At 21.1% G+C, this 24,347-nt stretch overlaps 7 protein-coding genes across 7 annotated transcripts; 6 read left to right on the top strand and 1 right to left on the bottom strand. All coding sequences in view use genetic code 6, as the record gives it.

Annotated features, from left to right (window-relative positions):
- Positions 1-2,233: 2,233 nt before the first annotated feature.
- On the top strand, positions 2,234-2,596 carry TTHERM_00149150 (hypothetical protein; the record flags this gene model as incomplete). The annotated part of the gene is made up of 1 exon (XM_001021550.1): positions 2,234-2,596. One exon carries the CDS (start codon positions 2,234-2,236, stop codon positions 2,594-2,596), a length of 363 nt encoding a protein of 120 aa, XP_001021550.1.
- Positions 2,597-5,895: 3,299 nt separating this feature from the next.
- TTHERM_00149130 (hypothetical protein) lies at positions 5,896-6,354 on the top strand (the record flags this gene model as incomplete). The annotated part of the gene is made up of 1 exon (XM_001021548.3): positions 5,896-6,354. One exon carries the CDS (start codon positions 5,896-5,898, stop codon positions 6,352-6,354), a length of 459 nt encoding a protein of 152 aa, XP_001021548.1.
- A 1,966-nt stretch (positions 6,355-8,320) lies between these two features.
- Positions 8,321-9,130, top strand: TTHERM_00149120 (hypothetical protein; the record flags this gene model as incomplete). The annotated part of the gene is made up of 1 exon (XM_001021547.2): positions 8,321-9,130. The coding sequence occupies exon 1, from the start codon at positions 8,360-8,362 to the stop codon at positions 9,128-9,130; it is 771 nt and encodes a 256-aa protein (XP_001021547.2). The 5' UTR covers positions 8,321-8,359.
- A 3,344-nt stretch (positions 9,131-12,474) lies between these two features.
- On the top strand, positions 12,475-14,146 carry TTHERM_00149110 (small guanosine triphosphatase family Ras family protein; the record flags this gene model as incomplete). The annotated part of the gene is made up of 6 exons (XM_001021546.3): positions 12,475-12,505; positions 12,735-12,783; positions 13,046-13,161; positions 13,249-13,282; positions 13,545-13,831; positions 14,043-14,146. 6 exons carry the CDS (start codon positions 12,475-12,477, stop codon positions 14,144-14,146), a joined length of 621 nt encoding a protein of 206 aa, XP_001021546.2.
- A 2,553-nt stretch (positions 14,147-16,699) lies between these two features.
- TTHERM_00149090 (hypothetical protein) lies at positions 16,700-17,152 on the top strand (the record flags this gene model as incomplete). The annotated part of the gene is made up of 1 exon (XM_001021544.3): positions 16,700-17,152. One exon carries the CDS (start codon positions 16,700-16,702, stop codon positions 17,150-17,152), a length of 453 nt encoding a protein of 150 aa, XP_001021544.1.
- Positions 17,153-17,993: 841 nt separating this feature from the next.
- On the bottom strand, positions 17,994-20,851 carry TTHERM_00149080 (Serine/Threonine kinase domain protein; the record flags this gene model as incomplete). Its single annotated transcript, XM_001021543.2, has 7 exons — positions 20,680-20,851; positions 20,242-20,623; positions 19,623-20,188; positions 19,152-19,574; positions 18,327-18,908; positions 18,117-18,253; positions 17,994-18,017 (listed from the first exon to the last, which is right to left on the bottom strand). Exons 1-7 carry the CDS (start codon positions 20,738-20,740, stop codon positions 17,994-17,996), a joined length of 2,175 nt encoding a protein of 724 aa, XP_001021543.2. The 5' UTR covers positions 20,741-20,851.
- A 671-nt stretch (positions 20,852-21,522) lies between these two features.
- TTHERM_00149070 (hypothetical protein) lies at positions 21,523-23,934 on the top strand (the record flags this gene model as incomplete). Its single annotated transcript, XM_001021542.3, has 5 exons — positions 21,523-22,146; positions 22,203-22,594; positions 22,696-23,229; positions 23,371-23,703; positions 23,769-23,934. 5 exons carry the CDS (start codon positions 21,523-21,525, stop codon positions 23,932-23,934), a joined length of 2,049 nt encoding a protein of 682 aa, XP_001021542.2.
- Between the last annotated feature and the right edge of the window lie 413 nt (positions 23,935-24,347).

Here is a 24,347-nt window from a genome sequence, read left to right as displayed (position 1 = left end):
TCTACTATATTAGCTTTAATATTAAAAAATTAAACTAAAAATTAAAAAAAAATACATTAAGTTATTTAGCAGGTTAGGTAAAATTTAATTAAAAACATAAAATAGTTTATTTTTAATTAAAATACAATTATTTTGTTATCGCATAAAAGAGAAGTGTAAAAAAATTAAGTAAGTAATAGCCTAAAAATAGAAATCAATCAAATGTGATAGTTAAAGAAAGTAATTTAATTTAATATATGATAATTTAATAAATACAATAACTCTAATGTGGGTTAGAAAAAAGAGTTTTCATTGTTAATTAGTATTATTATATTTTTTAGTTCATTATTTCTATCTATATCAAAATACAATCAATTATTACTTCAAATTTTTTATTGTCAAAAGTTTTGAATAATAAGAAATGGATAAAAAGTAAAAAAAATTATTATTTTTTCTAATTCAATTTTAAGCAAAAATTTTATAAAAGCAAAATTCTAAATAATGTATTTGATAAAGAATATTTAAACATTAAATTAAAAAAATAAATAATTTAGCTTTAAATCAATAATAAAAAGGATTGTGAAAAAATAAAAAATTTTAATTCTAAAAGAAATTTTTATCAAATTTATAAAAATTTAATCCAATCCAAATTATGAATATTACAATTAGAATGGGTTTCAAAATTAATGAAACACTTTGAAAAAATAATGTTTAAGCAAAAATTTTATTAAAGTAAAACTCTAAAAAATGTATTTGACAAAGATTATTTATACATTAAAATAAAAAAATAAATGAGTTTATAATTTAGCTTTAAACAATTTAAAAAAATGATTGTGAAAAAATAAAAAATTTTAATTCTAAAAGAAATTTGAATAAAATTTATAAAAATTTAATCCAATACAGATTTTGATTATTGTAATTAATGGGTTTCAAAATTAATGAAACACTTTGAAAAACACATTAATAATATTTATTAACGATTTATGAAAAATTTTAAGATCTAATTTAATAATCTCATTTATTTTATAAGTATTTTGTTAATCTTGATTAGATTATCACTTTTTACACATATATACAACAAAATTATTTGTTAATATTCCAGATTAATTCTTTTAAGTTGTAAAAATTAATGTAAATAAAGTAAGAGTTAAATACTTAATCATTCCATTTGAGTAATGTGTAATATAATAAAAATAAATTCAGTTTAAAGCAAAATCCTTTTGTGAAACCAAATTTATGCTAAAATTCATGGTGAAATTTGACAAATATAAATAAAAAATATCAATTAATTTTGTCTATTTTTATTTAAATAATTTTGTTAATATTTAGTATTAATGTTTACCCGTACATACTATGAGCTTACTTATCAGTTAAGGAAAAACAAATTGTTAGCTCTGAAATCTTTTGGCAAGTTTTTTTAAAGAGTTTAGTTGCTTATTTATATAATGAAACTTATAATCAATTTAAATATTTAATGTCAATAAATAATAAAATTGAGTTAGCAGATATAAATTTATGTCTAATTTTAAAATTAGCTCCAAGTAATAAATTTTAAATCACATAAGCTAAAAAATAGAAGTAAAGCTAAAATAATTAATATGTAGGCATAAGATTATGTTACATTATTTAATAAATTAAGCTCCAAAAAAAATAAATATACTTTACAATTTGATAAAATGAATGGAAGGTAAGCTTAACATCAATTGCAGTAATTACAAATATTAGACTGATAGATAGATTAATAGAATTCACAATCCATTTTATATGAAAGTATCAGTATTGTTATTATTGGTAAAAAAGCATATACAATATAATTTGCAAATTTCTTTGATTGCAAGGTGTGGTAAATAATTAAATGCAAAAAATATTTGTATGTTTAGTGTTCTCCTAATATTTATCTTTAAACAACTTACTATGAAATTTTAGTGGAAGATAATCAAAATAACCTTATTAAAAACATGAGATTCGTATAAATCACAGAAATATTCATCCAAAATCTTAATATTCTTTCATACAAACATTAATAGTTTATGAATAAATATAAGTATTTTCACTTAAGAATATTTATTCACATCCACAACTAAATCATACATATATTAAATAAATAGAAGAATAATAAAAAAAGAACTATACTCTATTTTTCTAATACATATAAGACACAGATTAAAAAGAGGATAACTGGACCTACAAACTAGCAAAAAATCAAAGCTTGGTGTTAGTTATCCGCTCAGAATATCGTCTATTCTACAAAGAAATGGGTAATTGTACATCAAATAAAAAGCCTGAGAAAGGATCTTCAGTCGGGAGGCGCAAGTACAGTGTTTATTTCCCTTCAAAATACAAAGGAGTTTAAAAATATTCTGAAAAAGAGTGTAAAGCAAATGGACTCAATTTTGAAGACATATAAGCTATTTTTAACAAATAACAAGAAGCAATTCCATAAACAACATGCGAAAACAATAACGAATAAGAATCTACCCACATTAAGGATGGGAGAAGTAGTATACTGAATCCTCAAAAGCTTAGAACCCACTATACAGCAAAGCTTAAAAGGGGGGACAGTGATGAAGATTATGCCATTAACAAAGATACCTTCAAAAATTTTGACTTTAATTGAGTTGCGTAAACCTATTGTTAAAGGAATTTTTAAAATGTTAACATTTCTAAATAAAATGAAATAAACAGAAAATCTAAAATACATCAAAATACACCTTTTTAATTTTAAAAGTAAATAAAACTGATTAACTTTATATAACATTCATAAATAAAACAAATAAGCACAACAAATAGCCAAAATCTCAAGTCTCATTCACAAACTCATTCAATCCTCATAGTTACAAGATTGCTATTTAGCCATAATCTTGAATATATAATGATAAAAATTGCAATTTATCTATAAAATCTCAGTAATAGCTTCAATTACTTCTAAAAATCTGGTTAAAAATATCAATAAATAAAGTAATAAACATTTAATACATTCTACATCATCTCAAAATTGATTAAGAGCATCTTAAAAAATACCTTGTTAATGAGTAAATTGCAAAAATGTAATATCTAAAAACTAAAATAATAAAAGCGAGAATAAAAGAGGTTTAATCCCAGTGAGCCATTCAGCGCTTTTATGTATGTAAATAACTAAATTAACCTTGTTAAATCTTAATAAAATACTAAAATTTTCAACTACTTTTTATATTACTAAAATAAGCATATAATTATAATAAAAATTATTAAAAAGTATTTCTTAATCTTTTTATTTTGTATTTATATATCAATTCTATCTATATGTTATCTTAATAAGAAGGATCTAATCACAATTAATTAACACTTTTATTGATTTATCAAATATTAATTTCTAATAATTATATTTATTCAAAAATGTATCAACTATTTTCTTATTTACTCCAAATTCAAGCAACTCCTATTACTGATAGGATAAAATTGAAGTTTTTATGTGACTGTTATACCCTTTTTAAATTAAATATGTGGTAAAATCATTATTGACACCAATTAAAATTTTTTTTGTGTTAATAACCAATTATTAAACATACTATTAAAAAGTATTGAAATAGTAATAAAATTGCACCTTTTCGATATTTCATTTCTTTAGAAATGTCTATGTTGTCTATTTAGAAAGAGAATTATTTATAAATTTAAGAAAGGCTGATAAAAGATATCTGGAATGCATCTAAATTTTTAATTTTTATCTTAGTTTTGCTTTTTAATTAACTAAGTTTTATTATTTTATTTATTTAATTGATGATCGATTGAATTCCATGAATGCGTGAGTAAGAAATAGGTGAGTTATTAATACTACCTGTTGATTTATGATTGAAACATTTAAATGATTGGTAATAAAAACTTTATCAATATATAATCTAAACCTAAATGAGGCATAAATTGAAATAATGAAAGATTATAATTTTTAAATATTTGATACAACGACTTGGGTAAAAATCATTTAATTCTGTTAGATTTTGGCAGAAATAAGATTTTTTTATAAGTAATTAAATTTTTAGAATAAGATTGATTTATATTATAAACATAATAATATATGTTAACAAAATTTTAATATTTTTGCTTTGTAGATTTTATTTGATTAGTTTGGAGTGTAATAAATGTAAATATTTTTTAAAAAGTTAAGTAATTTTTCTTATAGCAGACAGGCATAGTAATATCAATGTAATCTAGAAAACTTTAATTATTTATCATTCATGCTTTTTTAATTTTTTAAAATTTGCTTATTTTAAAATGATTAAATCTGTTTTAGTTTACAGGTACCAATTAATAAGAAATTTATCTATTTTCAAATTAGATTATATTTGTGGAATTATATATTTTAAGGTCAACTAAATCGAAAATTACTTTAGCACTTTCGCTCTTAAATAAATTACTCATGCCTAATAATATGTATGTATGATTTATGAATCTAATTTAAATTAAAAAGGAATATAAGCAATTAATTTCTAGATATGTCGATTTGCATTACTATTAACGTTGGATGGATAGTATTTTAAATTTCAATTTGGCCATTTGGTAAAAATGCTATGAAATACTTTGCTTTCTTTTGGTTTAAACAATTAATTAAACAAAATTACAACAAATAAAAATTGTAATTTTATCTTGAAGAGTATTAGATTTGCTCTCAATAATAATTAGAAAGAGCTCTTTGAGTAAAATTAGATAAACCATAGAAAAAATATTAAATAACGGAAAGGAAATCAATAAATAAACATAATTTACTGCATCACTTTTAAGTAAATTTTCTTTAGAAATATACTTAATAAGAAAAAAGATCAAATGCGAGGTAAAATCTACAAATTCAAAAGAAATATTATTCGATTCTGTATATTATTGATTGCAAAAGGATTTTTTACTCAAAAGGAAAATAAAATTCCATGGTTTTAAATTATCTTGGCTTTTTAATTTAGCAAAAAGACAATTTCTTTTCATTTCTATTTCAAGAAGTAATCTAATTTTTTTGTTGGCGAAAAAATATATCACCAAATGATTCCCATAGTAATCAACAAATAATTAAAAAAATCTTCTTTTAATTTAAAATTTAGTGTTACTTTGATGGAACAAAATTATATTTTTATTTTTTTGAGTGAAAAATGCTCACTCATTCACTAGAGGTTAAAACTTTAAATTTTTCAAAAGACGTATTAAAAATTGCTATCCCTGAATTTATGTTTTACACATGAATGAAATTAATAAGTTAACTTCAAAATCCGAAGACTAGATTAATTAATTTGTTATACTAACCAACTATCTAAGTAAGACTCAGAGAGTATTTTGAATATTAAACTAATGTTTTTGTGCTAAATATAGTGAAATTATGTAAATAAAATTTGATAGCCTGCCATGAAGAATTAGTGAAAAAATGAATGGAACAAGAATTCACTTATTTAATATGCAACATTTAGTAGTTATAAAGCAGAAACGTTAATTTTATTTTATATTTAAAAGTAACTATTATATAATTGTATTTGAATGAAGAGACTCATATTTTATTTCACATACAAAAATTTATAATGTTAGCTTTACTTTATCTTTATTAATCCTATTCTTCTAGGAGCGTTTGATTTAAATCAAATCAATCAATTTATATATGTAAAATTCAAAATTTTGCAATATAAAGGAGTATTTCTAATTTCTTCGATTTACTTTCCTTAAATTAAGTATAAGTTATAATAGAAGTAGTCAGCTCTCTATCTATTTCACAATTTTAATAATCTCCTTCTTCAACATAACAAATACAAATATAAATTATTATTTGCTTTATATAATTAATAAATAATAAAAATTAAAAGAAAAGTAAAAACTGTAATTAAAACCCCTTTTAAAAAAGTACAACAACCATCTTCACAATAACAAAAATATTCAATTCTATTAAACATCTGAACCATATTGAGAATCATGGGCTGCGCTTAATCAACCAAATAAAATAAATATCAATCAAATAAAAAATAAAATAAATAATAAAAAAATGTCTCAAAGCCTCAAAATATCACTTAAGAGTTTGTTTAAAAGGCTAAAATACAAGGTATTTCTGTCGAAAAAGTTCTCATTGTTGATCCTACACCTTCAGAATTACCTACAAGAGAACACAAGAATAAAACATTCAGCCACCCAAATTTACTATAAAATATTGAAATATTGCATAAACATATGTATCCTAAGCTAAAACCACTTAGTTGCAACAGCTTATTTAAGAACAGATAAAATCTTGGCTTATGTGTTCATGATTAAAGATCAACAATAGCATCTCTCTAACCTCATAAATCTGGTGCTTATTTCAATGATTGCTACTAAACAAAAGAATTTATTGAGGAACCTAATCCTAGAAAGGATATTTTATAAATTCCAAACTGTTGAAAAAAATTGAAATAAGTAAAAAAGATATTTTCCCCATCAAATTATAATCAAAATACCTGAAAAGTGGAGTTTATTAGGAATTTTTTTAATCTAAAATTCTAAATTAAAACAAACAAACAAACATTCAATTAACACTCAAAAGATTATCATCTTAATTTTCTCAATTTAAAATACATAAATTAATTTCCCTTTCTCGCAAATATTTATCAATCATTCTGACTAGCTTACTCAATTTCTCACTCAATCACTGACTATTCCTTAATTCTAAAACTAATAACAATCATTCATTCATAATTTATTAAATATATTAATTAAACAATTGTATTCAACCTTATACAAACTTCGATTTCAAAAATATTTAAAAAAATAGCCAGTAGCTTATATACAATTTAACAAAAATAACAACCATCTCACCAATTATTAAATAATATAAAAAATATTTCACATACTAACAGTCTAAACAATTATTACTAATTAATAATATATATAATAAGATTTTATTGTAAATATTACCTTTCCTTTTTAGAATGTACTGATAAATATTTGTGATATTTTAAATAATTCCAATCAGTAACTTATTTGGTATTATCAGTCTAACTTATTTGTATTTTTTTATTAAGTTTATTTGATTATAAGAAAATAACGCACTTTTAAAAATACAAATTAATTTGAAATTTTAGATATATGAAAAGATTATTTCCACTTGTTGATGCAAAGAATCCTTAAATATTTTTTTAAAACTAAACGTTTATAGGATGAATTATGTATGATAGGCTACTCTATATTTATATCTTTAAATAAAATCAAAATATTTTATCAATCTTCTAAATTTTTTTAATCCATAAATTAATTTTTTTTAGTTTTTATAAAATATTCACACTTGTATTATTATATGGATTTGATATTAAATAGTTTTGATTTTCATTTTAAGATATTATAAAAGTAGAGAGAGATTTTTTGAAATTCATAGAATAGACAAGCTGTAATTAAAATTAAATGAATTTACCCATAAAACTTAAATAATCTATATTACGTTAAAAATGTCGAAAAATACCTCAAATTCTGTTTGTTCTCAAAAATCTGTTTATCAAGAATTAAAGAAGATTTAGGATAGAGTTGATTGGAAATATAATTTTATTTTTATAAAACATATTTATATTATAGCATTACAAATTTGTTTTAAAGTCAAAGAGAATTTAATATGTCAAACTAGATTAAATTATGAAACAAAATATAATGCAATTTTTTAAGCAGTTTTTAAACTTGAATTATTTATTTTTAAGATATAAACTGCAATTTTAAAGACAAGTTATAAAATGTAAAATAAAATTATTTAAATTGCCTTAAGTAATTTAACTGATTTTTTTATGATTGTCTATTTTTAGATTAAATAACCCCTTTCTTTCTTTTAACTATCTTGAATCCTATAAAAAGATTTTGTCATAAATACAATAAGTTCAATTATACTAAAAAAAAATGAAAAATATAAAAAATATACTTGATTACTTATCATTCATTACTGAGAAATTTTAAAGAATGTAAAATATATCTTGATTTAAAAATTATTTCATAATATTTTTGTTATGCTTTATTTTTACTTCTCCATTGATTGAATTAGAATTAAGTGATTTTGAAATAATTAAAGGAAAGCTAACAAAGATTTTCAATAAATACATAAGCATGCAAAGTGTTAGACTAATAAAGAATTGCGAGAGTATTAAAGTGAAAGTACTTAAAATTTACAATAGACTAGCAATCTAAATCAAATTAGAAAAGAAACAGTATAGCTACGCTGGTAAGTATTATATGATGGTAAATTATTACATTTTGTTAGAAACTAATGAAGTTTTTAATAAAATTTGAATGATTAAGAATAAAAATTCGCATAAAATAAAAACTAATAATCATCACTATTCAAAATACATTTTTTTTACCTGATAATTGGCAGTAATAATATAAATCACAATAATTTAATAGATTCTTTATTCACTTCTAACTTTATGATATGATAAAAGCCTTATAAAGAAATTCTAAATAAATAAATTAAATCAAATTAAATTAAATTCAATACAACCAAACAAACAAACAAAATAATAAACTATTGAAAGAATAAAATACAAATCTTCAATTCTCAACAAACTAACATAAACGCTACACCAAAAAGCATACGCACATACACCAACACAAAAAAGACTTAAAAAAATATCTCAAAATGGGCTGCATTCAATCAGCAAAGGGAAACATCAAAATAAATAAAAGAAATATTCCTGAGGCATTTGGCCGCTACAATATTTCAGACAAAAAACTGGTAAAGATTTATCAAAAATATTGTCAACAAAACGGAGTCATTGTTAGAGATATCGCTGCACCTGAAGAATAAAATTAAAATAACTTCAATTCTATTGTTTTTAATGAGGAACTTTTAAAAAAAAGATAAGAAGATCAATTGGCTGCTCCTTCAAATTACAGCCATTGTGCTTGTTGTAATAATAGCTCTAATAATATTTAATAAAATTAAAAGAAGAATATCTCATATAACAATATAAACATCAATTCAGTTAGATAAGTTAATAATGAATTGTCTTAGAGATTGCTCTCACAAAACAGTATTCAAAATAATAAAAATATTAGTAAAGTTTCTCCTAATGAATCAGATATAAATTCATTCCACGAAAATCCAAAAATTATTAGAAATCTTCATTTAAATAAACTCTATCTCAAAAGAAAAATCTAAATTCATAATGAAAGATATGTTGTTTAATAAGGATGTGCTTGAAATATTATTTGATAGAAAATCAAATAGCTATGATTTAAATAATCACTATAAATTAAATTAGCACACATTTTCTTAAATTAGTTCTATAGTTATCAGCTTAATCATTTAACAAATTCATAAAAAAATAGCATTTTCCTTAACTAAAAAACTAACAAATCTTATAATAGAAATCAAGTTAATAAAGTTTGACTCAAGTTATACAAAATTATAAATATGAATAATATTTATTATTAACATCAGATTAGAATTCTAGCTTTCGCTCTATTACAAAAAAATATTTTAATCAAATAGCAATAGTATAAATAAAATTTACTACCCTTTAAATACACAATAATTAAAATTTAAATACTCTCTTAATAACTAATTTATTAATTAATATAGACTAACTACAATATATTACAATACAATCTTCTCTTACTGCTCTATTTTTCTTACACTTATTTTAAATTAAATCTAATTCATATGTATAAAGTAAATATTTAGATCCACATGAAATTATCTTATAATAAATATATATATACTTCCATATTTACTTGTATTATCTGAATAATATTACTCTCCAAATTAAAAATGCCAAATACACCAAGTTAAATAATTTTTCAACATTTTTTGATTCACTATATTTTTAAATTTTGCTATTGAGTAATCAAGCTTTAGTAAAGAGAGCATATTATATATAATTTTTTTATATAAATTTAATGGAGAAAAATGTAGATTATTAAAGCTACTAGAAAACAAATGAGTTTTTATCAGTTGTTTACAATAACATAAATTAAAATTTATATGTATTGAGAATTCATCAATAATTATATGCTTACAACTCAAAGATAACTCAAATCTGGAGTTTTAAGAGTGACAAAATTTTTAAAAGTAATTATAATAGTAAATATAATCAACAAAAAAATTTTTTAAAAAACTTCTACGATGTATAAAAACCATATTCATGATTTATTTTCAGATTAGTAAAGTATATAATTAAGTGTAGAAAAAGGCATTAGAGATTCAAATTAAATGTAAAAACCCTAATCAGATTATTTGGGGAAAAATTTTTACTGATATTTTAGGCAATAGGGAAAAAAAAATGCTCAAATTTATGTAAAAGAATTTTGAAAACTGATTAAAAATAATATAGCCAACCCCATAACTCATAAAAAATAATATTTAAGTTTAAATAAAATACTTCAACCAATATAAATGCAATTGTTTAATATGTAGTTAAAATTCAGACTATTTTTTACTATAGAAGAAGATATAAAATAAATAAATAAGACATTTAATTTTATAATATCTAATTATCAATAATTCGAGCATTTAACTGAATGGGTGGTAGGGAAAAAAAGAAATTTTTCTTTTATTAACTTTTGCTCTTATTTATTAACAGCATAAATTTTTTATTTTAATCTTATTATTATTAATTTATATCAAGAGGAATTCTAGTACATACTTCCATTTTTAGTTTAAAGCTTTATTTACGGTCACTTATTTGAGTTTATCTATGAGGAATAAGGCTAAATTCGTTTTGCTTGAAGTATTAAATCCTCAAAAATTTTGTATATAAACATTTTAATTATTAATTAAAATATAAATTAATAGTTCTTGATACTGGAAAATATTAAGTAATTTGTTTATTTATAAAAACTGACTTTGTAGAATATAAAATTCATAGCAACTATTTTGTATAAAATAGTTAGTTAGTCTAGTTTAATTTTTTATTACTTTAATAAAATTGAAAGTAAAATTATTTAACTTTTTCTTTCTACTACAACACCCCCATCTATTGTATACTCTTAATTTTAAAATTTCTGATAAAAAATACATATACTTTTTTATTATTTCTAGATCTTATCAAATAGATCATACATACTATATCTATTAACTATTTCATCAAAAATGTTAAATGCTGATATTTTTTATTTAAATTAAAAGTTTTTATTAAACTATAATTTTTTTTTTTTAATTTGTTAAAATTTTAACCAAAAACAATATTAAATTTTTTCACAAAAGTAAATTTATGTTACTTTAAAACTATTTTTTTCTTAGATTTAAGCAAAAAAATTAGAATTAAAAAACAAAATTAATTTAATTTTAACATAAGCATTTATTATTTTCTTTATTTCTTAACTAGTTTAGAGAAGTATATTCACTATATTTTTTCGATTAGATTGAAAAAATTAATAAAAATTCTTTTTCATTAATAACTTCTTAGTTTATAATTTGAACTTACATTAAAACAAATCTTTTTTCATAATCAAATAAAAAAGCACTTACTTGAAGCTATTTAATGAAAGCTAATATAAAACCAACAAAATATTGTAGGATTTATATATTAAAGCAGATATTATAGAAGATATTAAACGTATAAATTTATAAAATTAAATAATATGATAGAACCAATGAACAAATGAATGAACAAATCAATCAAATACTGGACTAATTTATACAGCGCTGATTTATATCTTAAAAGATATCCATTCAAAATAAATTTATTTTACACTAAAAATTATTATTAAAAAAGTTGAAAAAAGCTCTAACGATTTAATTTTTTAATTTTAAATAATTTTATAAAAAACAAATATTTCTATTTTAATAATATAAATTTACCTTTGAATCACCTTTTAATTCATTCACTTATTTATATTTTTGATGTTAAGAAAAATTGCAAACTACCAATAAGTTTTTGTGATAATTAAATTATTGAAAAACAAATTATTTATTTTTCTGTATTTATCTCTTTCTACTTTAAATTTAAGAATTGTATCCATATTTTTGAAATAAAATAAAATAAAATTAAAGTGATGACTATTATTTGAATTTAATCGATAATTAATTTGCTCTTTAATATAAAAAATACTAATAAATAATTTATTTAATAAGATAAGATTTTTCATAAAATTTAATTAATTAATTCTATTCATGCATACATGCATGAAAGATCCAAGCAAATAATTAACTAACTATAACTGAGCCTCTGTCCGTGATTGCACATGACCAAAAGCGTGAACGAATGAATACTCTCTGCTTCACTAATACTTTTTTTTAGATTTTCTTTTGTACAACAATTAATTCATAGTGGAAAATAAAGAAAAAAAGAATGAATGAATAAATAATTAATTAGATATTAATTAGTAAATTTTCATATAAACCAGCATAGCTTCTTTCTGATACTCTTTTATTTGAATTGAAATAGTTATTTATTTATTTATATCTCACTTTCTTCCATTTTTAATAAGAAAAATTTGAAAAGAAAGAAATTTTGAAGATAAAAAATAATTAACAAATAAAACAGAATTACAAAGAAAATTAAATAAATAAAAGGATTATTAAAACAAGCAGTTTTTATAGAAATGGAAAAGGACACTATTGCCACTTATAAAAGTAATATTTTCAAGACAAACATTTTTATACTTTATGTGTTATCATTTCCGTTAAGATGTAGTTTACCTACCCAACTTTAGCTAAATTATACAATATCATTTGTGTAGGAATTACTAACTCATTTTTTTATTTCAGTTTTAATTTAAACACACTAATTGCAATTATTGAAATAAAAATTGGATTTCATAAAAACAAAATGATAAATATTTTTTACATTTTATTAAAAAAGTCGTCTTAGTCGGAGATACAAGCGTTGGTAAAACCCATTTACTGAAGAGGTACTAAAAAAATGACAATTGCAAAATTATTTAACAAAAATCAAAGAAATTAATATAAGCAAAGAAAGAAAGAACAAAAACAATCAGCCAACATATCAATAAAACTAACTATAAAAAAAATGAAGCAAAAAATTAATTATTAATGATAAAACACCAGAATTAATTTATAAGGGCATTATTGTGCTTCCATTAATTTTAAATTATTTAATTCTAAGTTTTTTAGATAAATTTTTAAAGCTTTAATGAATTAATTTAAACATAGATACTCTAAAAACGAATTACCTAAAAACTCTGCTCCAACTATTGGTGTTGAATTTGGCACAAAGGAAGTAACTCTTAAGGATGGTACTAAAGTTAAGGCATAAATTTGGGATACAGGTAAATTACAGATTCTTTTTGCATTTTTGAATAAAAATTTTAGTTGATAATTGTATTAATAATATTTTTATTGTATCTAATTAATAGCTGGTTAAGAAAGATATAGAGGAATCTTGAGTCTGTAAAAATTATTATTATATTTTTATATTGATTTGATTAAAAGTTGAAGATTTAGTTGCTTTCATAGTTAAACAAAAAATTGCAATTAACAGAAAAAAGATACAAAATAAAATGAATTAAAAAAATATAAATTCTAATAATCACAGTAAATAAATTCAATATTGTTTAAATGAGCAACAATAATAAGCATCATCTTCAATTTTGATTTTTCTATTTTGATATATATAGTGTTAATAAGAGTTTATTTTAATGTATGCAAATAGCCATTTCAGAAGAGCTGTTGGAGCTTTACTTGTTTATGATATCACTAAAGAAAAGACCTACAATTCTATAATGAAATGGATGGAAGATTTGAAGTATTTAGCCGATCCAGATATTGTTATTATGCTTGTAGGAAATAAACTTGATTTAGTTACAAAGACCTAAGAAAATCGTAAAGTTTCAATCGCTGAAGCTTAACAATTTGCCCTTGATAATAAACTTATTTTTAAAGAAACATCTGCTGTATTAGGAACTAATATTAAGGAAGTCTTTGAATAACTCCTTTAAGGTAAATTATTTAACTTAAATATGGCAACAATAAAGCTGCTTCATGTATTTGGTTAAGCACATGTAATGTAAAATACGAGTGCAAGCAATCAGATGAATGTTTTTAAAAAAGATTTACTTTTAATGTGTTTAATAAAATATTAAAACATATTTAAATTTTTTATTTCAGTTAAACTAGCAATTAAAATAAATGATTTTAATAAAATAAATAGAAATATACAATTAAAAGAAAAAGAATCCTTAACCTTAGATACCTAACAATAATATAAAAGATTTAACAAGTACTTAAAGACAAAATGATGATTGTGCTTGCTGATTTAGGTTATTATAGCTACATGAATAAAAGAAAGAAGTTGATTCTTTTTTCGTTATATTATAATACAAAATAATCTATCAATCTATCTTTAGAATTAGCAACAAATAAAATTATTGCAATTTTAATACTTTCTAAAATACACAATTATATAAATATTAAAATAACTAGTCAATATTAATTGTACTTAAAGCTTATTATGTACTTCTTTCTTTCATTTTTTTAAGCAAGTAAGTAAGTAAGAAAGTAGACAAACGCAAAATTGAAGCCGTTTCTTTTTTGCTAAATAGTAAAACAATATTATTGATCTCTTTTGAATTGCTTATTAAGCAAATAATACCTGAAGTTAACTGTAATTGAATAAGATAGCGTCCGTTTGTATAATTTCTTATATTTTGTATACCTGTATTGTCTAATTTTATAAATAAATAAATACTAATATATAGTAAGTATATTTAACTATTCTTTTCTCAACTTTCAATTAAAATCAAATCAATTTATCAAACAATTTTATAGGCCTTAAAAAGGAGATCTTCTAAATCAAAACATTTTATGAAAAACAAATGCTAGCTCAAGATTTTTTAAAGTAAATAAGATAGATTAATCATTGCAAATCAAATGAATTTAAATTTTATTTTACATTAACAAATTTTTCCACCTCATTTAATTAATTTTAGGGGAATATCAATTAATTAATTAGCATTTTATACAAAGATAATACTTATATTTTGTATATTGAAGACATTCTAATCATGCAAATTTCAAAAATTAATAACATCTTCTCTATTTTTTTAATTATAAAGATAGCTTTTTTGCTTCCACATCAAGGAATAGACTAATTTTTTTCATAGTTTATGATTGGTTGTAAATACATATAGAAAAATTAATTTTATATCATTTTTTTTTATTTGGTAATACCTTTGGTGTAAAGTATACATTTGATAATTTACATATCTCTATTTATTTCATGCTAAATTCTTAATAATTTTAACTTTCTTACATTTTAGATTATAAATATATAATCAAAATCCATTTATTGTTTAAAATTATTTAAATTTTCTGATTTTATAACTACTCTAAACTTTATAGAAAAAAATTAACAAGAAATTTATCTCTAACTCTCTCTTATTGAATTAGTTAGAAAAGTAAAAAAAATATTCAGCAAATAGAAAGCTTTTATATTTTGATTGTATTTAATTGATATTGACTTATAATTAAGAAACCAATCTAAAGATTTTTAAATATTTTACTCATTCAAAAAAAAAATAAACGAATTAATAATTAAATGTAATTAAAACAAATTTTTATTTTTTTTCAAAGTTGTGCTTTTGATTAAATTTTTTAAGTTACTTGAAAATGATATAGAAAAATCTTTTTTGTTATGATCTTAATTTTACATTTTGGAATGAAGGAAATTTCTGGAGACTATTAACATAGCATCAGCATCACGTTATTGCATAATTTAAAAAGAGCACTTTTTAATTAACAACCATTAAAAATTGGTAGAAATAAGATTAAATAATTCTTATTATGCATATTAAATAACATACAATCAATTATTTATTAATTAATACAAATAATCTAGATCAAATCAGTTTGCATCACCAAATTTTGTAATGATCAATTTATTTCGTAAATGAAGGATTAATGGAATTAATAAAAGTGTGACTAGCAAATATATTGATGAAATGATAATCATTTAAAGTGGGCTAAAAATACATCAGCTTTTGATATATTTGGAAGTTAGTAATTTCAAAAACATAAAATAGAATAAATTAAACAGTTAAATACTATTATTATATAAATTAGCCCATTCATTGAAATTTATTATAATAGAAGAAATATTAAAACCTAATCTACATTATTAATTAAATCAATATTTATTTTTTATTTATTTAGTTTACAATTTTTTTGAATAATTATTCATTTAGTCCTAAATAAAATTGAATAATGAAATTGATGTAATTATTAAATATTACTCTAATTTTTATTTAATGCTTATGCCATTTATCTAATTAGCTTAAAAAATAATAAAAACTGAGAATAAAATATAGATCCATCTCATATCATTAAACTATCTGAAAGATGTTGATTTTCATCAATTTTGTTTTTTATAATAAAATGGTATTTATTTAGTCTAAAACTTATTGCAAATATAAATATGATTAATATTAACTTGGTTTTTTGTAAAATAATAGATTGTCCATACATATAGATTAATACATATTATGCATACTAATTAGGCGAATAATTAATTGATTCACGAACTCACACTTAATCATTCAAGTAAGAAATTCAAAAAAAAAATTAAGCAGAATACTCAAAAAGCTTTTGAAAAAAATTATAATAATCAAATTAAAAATAAATACAAAAAGTACTCAAAACTGCAATTAAGAAAAGGATAACAAACAATTATTCATTAAACTAAAAAGAAAAATAAGCCTTTATTTATTAGCTTATTATCTGATCAAATAAAAGAATAAATCATCTCTAAAGCGAGCATAAATAAATACATTTTGATAAATCATAACAGCTTAAAAACACTAAATAAATTAAATGGGAACGTGCTTTGGTATTAATACAAATGAAGAAAATCACTTGAATTTAAAACCTATTTCAAGAACTGCTTCTTAATCCACAAATGCTACATGCGTAAGCTAAGTTTCTCTAAATAGCAACAATTTAAGTCAATAAGCAGTAAAAAGATACATTCATAAAAATAAGCGCTCTCAAGTGGCTTATTTTCATGAAAACCCTATTTTGAAACCCTTAATCTGCAATAAATTATATAAATAAAGAAAGCCTAATGCTCTAGAAAAAATGCTTAATGCATAATAAATAGACTGCGCTGATTCATAAGAAGCTTAACATCTTATAAAATCGCAAACATAACTAAGAGTTAACCCTGAAAAAATTGTAATTAATAATATTGAATACCCTATAAAAAAAACTAATAGGGTTGGTTTTAGAAAGAGATCAAGCTCTTTAATAGTTAAGCCTGTATTCTGATTTTACAGCATCTATCTCATTTCTTATTCTCAACAAACAAACAAACAAAAATAATCTTACTATTATATTAAAATTTTAATAACCATCACTTAAATATTTCTTTCAAATCGAAGACTAAAATACTTCTAAAGTAAATAGAAATGTTAAATTTCTTCTTATATTCTTTTTTCTTATTACTTTAATAATTAACTAATTAATAAATATTGTTGATATCTATGTTTTCGTCTTACTGTACATATAAATTCTTACTCATAAAAATGCTTCTAATTTCCTTTACTTATCATACTCTAAACACTTTTAGTACTATTTAATTAAATAAATAATACAAATCTTACTGTTTTAGATGATATTTTTAATTATTATCAAATATATTACAATTTAATGCATACATTTTATAACAAAGTATTTTTGATAATTGCTAATTTTTTATCAATTGTCAAACAGAAATATAATTAACACCTTAGATTCTTTTAATTATCAGCCATAAAAAATTACATCGTAAATACTAAAGTACTTTAATTAAACAAAGAAACTTTTTTTTGATTCAAAAAGTTTATGAAATTTCCCTAAAATTTATCTAGGATAAATTTAATAAACACAATTTATCTTTTATTGAATTTTATAATTTCATTAGACAATTTTTTAAAGATTTTAAATCAGAAAACAAAAGTATTATTTATTTTTAAATTATAATTTTTTTTTAACTTTTATATTTTGAAGATTAATACATTTTTATAAATTAATTAAAACTAAAATATTTTTATTTTATTTTAGAATACATTTAAAGAATTTAATTATGTTTTTATTTAAAAAATAAATAGATTCTTATCAAATAAGAAATTCAAAACCACTCATCTTGTAGGATCTATAGATTAATTAAATAATTAATTAAGATATAAAAAAAGTAGTGTAATTTATTTAATGTAAAAATTTAAAATCAAATTTGATAAATTTAATTTATTACATCTTCTAACTACTTTCTTTATTCAGGGTCTTCTTTTAAAATTGATTACAATAGATTTTATGCTGAAGGTGAAATAAACATTGGATAGTCGGGTTGGCATTTTAAAATATTTTTATAGAGCTACTTATTTTCTTTGCCTATGAGATACAAATTTATTTAACAAAAAGGTCAATAAATATTTTTTTAAAAATGAGAAATAATAAATAATACCTGCGAATGGATAATAGCCCGTAAGAAGTTTGTATAAAAGAATTCCAAGAGCCCAAATATCTACCTCAAAAGAATAACCCTTTTTATTTATAATTTCTGGTGCCATGTAATTTGGAGTTCCACAAAACATCGTGAGTTTACATGAGGGTTACACTTATATTGAAAAACCAAAATCAATAAGCTTGATTTTTCTATTTGAATTTATTAGTATATTTTCGAGTTTTATATCTCTATGAATTACTCTTTTTTTATGTAAATACAAAACTGCTTCTAAAATTTATCTAAAAATCACCTTTGCTTCTAATTCATGTAATCTTTTACCTGATTTTTATTTTAAATACACACTTAATGGAATAGACGACGAATATTCCATCACAAGATTAATGCTTTATGAATTTTCAATCACTTTATACAATTTTATTATGTATTTATGGTTTAAATTTTACAAAATCTTTATTTCTCTATCTAAATTTTATTTTTTTTGAGGATCCAACAATTTACTTTTATTATAGCTTTTAACTGCTACAACAAAATTTGTTTTCTTGTGCAGAGCTGAGCGAACAGTAGCATATGACCCATGTCCTAAATTTTTTAATAAGAATAAAAGTTATAAAATAATTTTCTTTTTAACAAAATCTATTTAAATAAATAATAAGTAATTAATTTATTTTCATTCAGTAATAACCTACTCAATAAAAAATAAGTAGAATAAAATATTCTTTTACTGTTTCGAAAAATTCAATATATATTAGTATATTATTTGTGCAATCAAAATGTATTAAGTAGATTTTATAAATAGTCAGAATAAAAATTATATATATTTACCTAGCTCTTTTAAAAATTTAAAATCATTTAAATCAACTGGGAATATAGAAATTTAAATTTTAAATTTTTATTCATCATTATTTATTTTCAATTATTCACTCTATGCTTATTAATTAATCAAATCAGCTTTACTGATTCGATTTAAACTATTTGTGCCTCTTAATTATTAGTTTATTTGAGCAACTGATGACTAGTTTAGCTCTTCAATCTATGTAGCAGCTATACCACTTGTATTATTACTAATTTTAAGAGTTGTTTTATTATTTGGAGAATTAGTTTATTTTTTTAAATTATTTTAAAATATTTAATAAAACAAATTATGTTTCTCCAATTTCTATAGATTTAATAATTTCGCTCTATTGCTTATCAATGCATTTTACTCCTTCTGATTGTTGAAGCTTTAATCTATATTATGTTTCAATGCTTTTTAAATAAATAATTAGATAATAAATTCTATCCAAATAATTTTACTATTGCAACCGTATTCTTATTTAGTAAGACTTCTTTATTTAATCAAAATACTTGTTTCTGTTAATTTTTTATTTTAATTTTATTTAGTGATATATTTGGTGCTACTAAAATTTTCTTGATCTAATAAAGAACCTTCACTTTATAAAAGTTTATTCATCTTAATATCTAAATCTTATTGTGAGAATTATGTTGTTTCTTTGGCAAAATACTTTGAATTACTAATGAAATTGTTGTTTTATAACTCATTCAGATTAATATCTTAAAATTTGAAAAAAGGCTATTAAGTTTTTTTATATTAGGCTTAAAATTAATCTAGTTGAAATAGTTATTTAATAGGTTATCCTTTTCTTATAATTTCACAGTTTGTATTGAATGATTAGTCTAATACTTAGGTAAAGTTCTACTATTTAGATAATTCATTTGGTTCTAACCTCATAGACGAATCTGATTTTTCTTAATATCTAGTAAATTCCCTTTATCTTAAAGACTAATATCTCTCTGTTTCACATTTTTTTAAAATTTCAATATTTTTAGAAGAGCCTTTACTATATTATAGCAGTGGAGAGCTTTTAAATATGTTAAAGTGTTATTTATTTTAGTTTTAATTGACAAAAATTACTTTTCAATATTATTTAGGCTACAGTTAGATATTTGTTTAAGTTGTAAATTAGGTTTATTTTGAAAATATTAATCTTAAACCGCAGATATTCTTTATTAAGATTTATCTTCATATTGTTACTTTTAAGGCTGCATTATTTACCTTAGGAGTGAAAAGTTAGGTGGTACTTTGTTGTGTTAAGAAATAGATATTTTTTTTTCCATTAGAAGAGGTTAGCTTGTTTTACTTAGCTAATCCTCAAAAAACGAACTGTTCAAGTATTTTGATTTGTTCTTTAACATAGTAAAATTACTTAATAAAAATAAGGCTTTTTAATTTTTTTAATCATTCTTCACATTGTTTGGAATAGCATCGTTTTAACACATCAACTCTTTTTAACTTTCTGCAAAAAAAAAAAAAAATTGAAAAATGTTATTTTTGACAATTATTAGTAAGTACTTTTTCTTAAAATTGGAGAGAATAGCTATTAGTCTTAAAAAAAATGTTCGCTGGTCTTCATTTTTGCCTATTACTTTTAGCTTTTAATGTTTTATTGAGAAAAATGTTTTTATCTAGCTTTTGGATATATCTGATTAACTTATATTTAATAAAGCAAAATACAAAAAAGCCAATTAAATGATTTACTTAATAAAGAATTTCAGTTCAAAGCTTTCAAAGAGAGTTTGTTTTTAAACTGAATGAGTTAACACTCTAAATTAAATTAAAATAACTTTCAATTATTAGCTAATTATAGAAATCAAAATTTTGCATTTAAGAGACTTTTTTAAATTAAAATGAATATGACTCAATAAAATAAATCTAGCATAAAATTAACAAATATTTTTTAGTGAAACCTGTTTAAACACACCTACCTACGGGACCAAAAACTTTGCCCAAATTATACAGTTGCCTGATTTATAAATGAATTTTCTAATAAAAAATGTATTTAGTATAAAAACTTTTATCCATTTTTAAAAGTACTAAGTTTGACATGTTTTAATGTATTTCTTTTGAGTATTTTTTATATTAAAACATATTTTAATAAAGCCTATTATATTTTAATTAATAATTTAAAATAATATTCAAGAGAGATATTCTTTTGGTACTCATAAAGAGATTGTTTAAGTATATTTATCTTCACCAATTTTTATTGAAATCAGATATATCTTATAAAGAAATAATAGTTGGTTAGATTCTAATAATTAAATTCCTTTAAATCTTATTGTGCAGCTATTATCTTTAATAAAAAATATTAAAAACAAAAGATTTGATATTTTTTACAAATAATTCTAATAAGATAAAATGGGAATAAAAATTGTGGTTTTAGCATTTTTGATTTTAGGTCTTGTTTTTCCATAAGATTAGCAAAAGAAAGATAATGGGATTCTAACTTCATTTTTGCAGCTTAAAGAAAAGCTATCATAGTCATCTAAATTTTTAGCTTTTGTAGTGATCGCAGGAAAGTCATGCGAAAATTGTGAAAAAGCCCTTTTCATATTTTAATAATATAAAATGAACATGGAAGGTTATGTAAATAGCTACTTTATGGATTGTGATTAGATGTGGGATTAAGTATTTGAAAGAGAGCATTTTGCAGCTTGTGATCCTAAAAATTCTAATATTTGGCCAATAGTTTAGTTTTTTAAGCCTCCAGCTGAAGATTATGATCCAAGTGGTGATGATACTTCAAGCAAACGTTAGCCAGAAGTAATTCAATACAAAGATGTTTTTTAAGAAAACAGATTAATTGACTATTCTAAAGCAATCATGCCTTTATTTGCTTATGAAGTGAGAACTGAACAAGATATTTAAAAGTAATTGGAAAATAAAACTTTACAAAATAAAATAATGCTCTTTATAAAGGAAAATGAAGAAATTCCTTATTACTTTAAGGCTTTAACTTCTCACTTTAGATATAAAATTCATGTAAACAATAAATAAAAAATCATATCTATCCTAAAATTATTTTCTTATTTATAAAGTTTTGTGTTGTGAAAGCTGACCAAGAATTGCTTGACCAGTACAAAATAGAGGATACACCAACAATCTTAGCTTTTAGATTTATTAGACAGAAGCAAAGCTATAAGCAAGAAATATATGTGGGTCCTAAAAGAATTTAGTCTGCAATAACCTTTTTTAAAAAATACTCTTCTGGTGTTGAAAAAAAAGATATTAATTTAACTTATAAGCCTAAAACAGAAAGTAGAAAGTATAACATAACTATGATACACCAATTCAAAGATATTCCTTAATATTTTAATAGCGATTAGGGAGTTTTACTTTATTTAATTACTGACTAAACATCTACAGATGATATATCCTTTGAAACTCTATAATAGATTCATAAATATTCATCATTTATAGAATATTTTAAGTAAATTCCAATTAAATCTTTATAATTTATTTTTTTTTTGGAAATTTATTATTGGAAAATATTCTTTCTAATTTAAAACATTATTATTTTTTTACAAAAAGAACTTATGTTGATTCTATCTTAATTTACAAGTACTATCAAAATCAATTGGAAGTTGAATAAGAAGAATTCTTTAATTTAAATAAACTAAATCTTTAAGAAGACCATCTTTTATTCTATCCTACTGGAATTAAGAATTTAAATTCTTTCTTTAAAGTGAGAGCTAAACTTTCTAAAAAATAAATGATATCTGAGATATTTTCTCTGATGGAAAATAAAGAGGATCTACTAGATGAAGAAGCAATATAGCATTACATAAAGCATGCAATTAGTACCAATAGAATAGCAACAAGTCTCTTTATAGACACCAAGGATAAATAATCTTCTGAATTGCTTTTTGTATTTAGATATCTGTCAAATTAAAAAAAATTTAGAGACTGTTCAAGTTTTGGAGTTTATAAAGACATAACCAAAGAATATCAAAAACATTGGTAGATTGACAATCTTCCTTTTATCGTATCTTTCTTGCATAATATAGGAGATAATAATTAACTTCAAACAGCTGTTTATGACTCTGCACCTGATTTTTCTTATCTGTAATTTTTCTTAAAATAATTTTTTAAAAAAAAAAATAAAAATTTAATAAAAAATTTCAATATTCGATAAAAAATTTTTTTTATAATTAAAAATCTACCAAATAATTTTTCTTTTTAATAATTACTCCTATAAAAAATTAGAGCTTTGCATAATTATCTAAGTTAGCTGTGTTTCTCTAAAGAAAAGGAGAAAATAGAATCAGTTTTAATTGCTGAAACAAATAATTAACAAAACTTTGATAAGTATTGTGGAAATGGAGAAGAATGCTTTATTGCTTTCTTGGATTACTCTCGTGAAAATAAATTTAAGATAGAATTGGATCTTTTTAAAACTTTATCAGAAAAGTTTAGGAACCAAAAGGCAGTAAATTGGGTGTATATCGACGGTAGATGCCATAAACAACTTTTAAAAAGAATCAATCTTTCCGATTAAGATATGCCATATCTTTTGTATTACAACTCTAAAAGTTGGAAGTAAAAATCTAGATAAAATTTATAAAATAAATAAGTTATTTATTTACTAATTTAAAATATTTTAGATATAAAATTATGGAAGAAAGCTTCGTTTTCTAGAATATGTTAGGATTCACACAAAAGTTTATGAGCAAAAAAAATAAAAAAGCTGGACTATTAAAGCTTTAGGATGCTATTGATATAGATGAAAAGGATTGTGAGCTTCAGAGATAAAAAAAGTATGATCTCTGAAATAATTCACAGAAAGAAGATCTTACTTAATTCTTCAAAAATAATTTTTATATTTTGAGTTTTAAGTAAACCTATGTTCAATTAAAACTTTTTACTCATAAAATTAGTAAAATAATCTTAATTTTCTATTTGAAATATTATTTATCATTATTAAAATGTATTTTTTATTTGATAAATTATTTATAATTAAGTTAATTTTTTATTTAGTATCTTAAATTAAAAATGAATAAGCAATTAACTGCTTAATTTTTTAAAAAATTAATAAAATAAAGATATTTAAAAAGATTATTTTAATATAAATTGAATGAAAAAATTTATTTATTTCAAATATTGTTTTTTATTTATGATAATAAATTAGTTCTTTTAAATATTCGTTTTTTAGTAGTTAACATTAATATATACACATAAATTTA

The sequence above is a fragment of the Tetrahymena thermophila genome, assembly GCF_000189635.1.
Source record: "Tetrahymena thermophila SB210 genomic scaffold scf_8254545, whole genome shotgun sequence".
Taxonomy (NCBI): domain Eukaryota; phylum Ciliophora; class Oligohymenophorea; order Hymenostomatida; family Tetrahymenidae; genus Tetrahymena; species Tetrahymena thermophila.
Note: the sequence above shows the minus strand (reverse complement) of the source record. Positions and strands in the feature narration are given on the sequence as shown.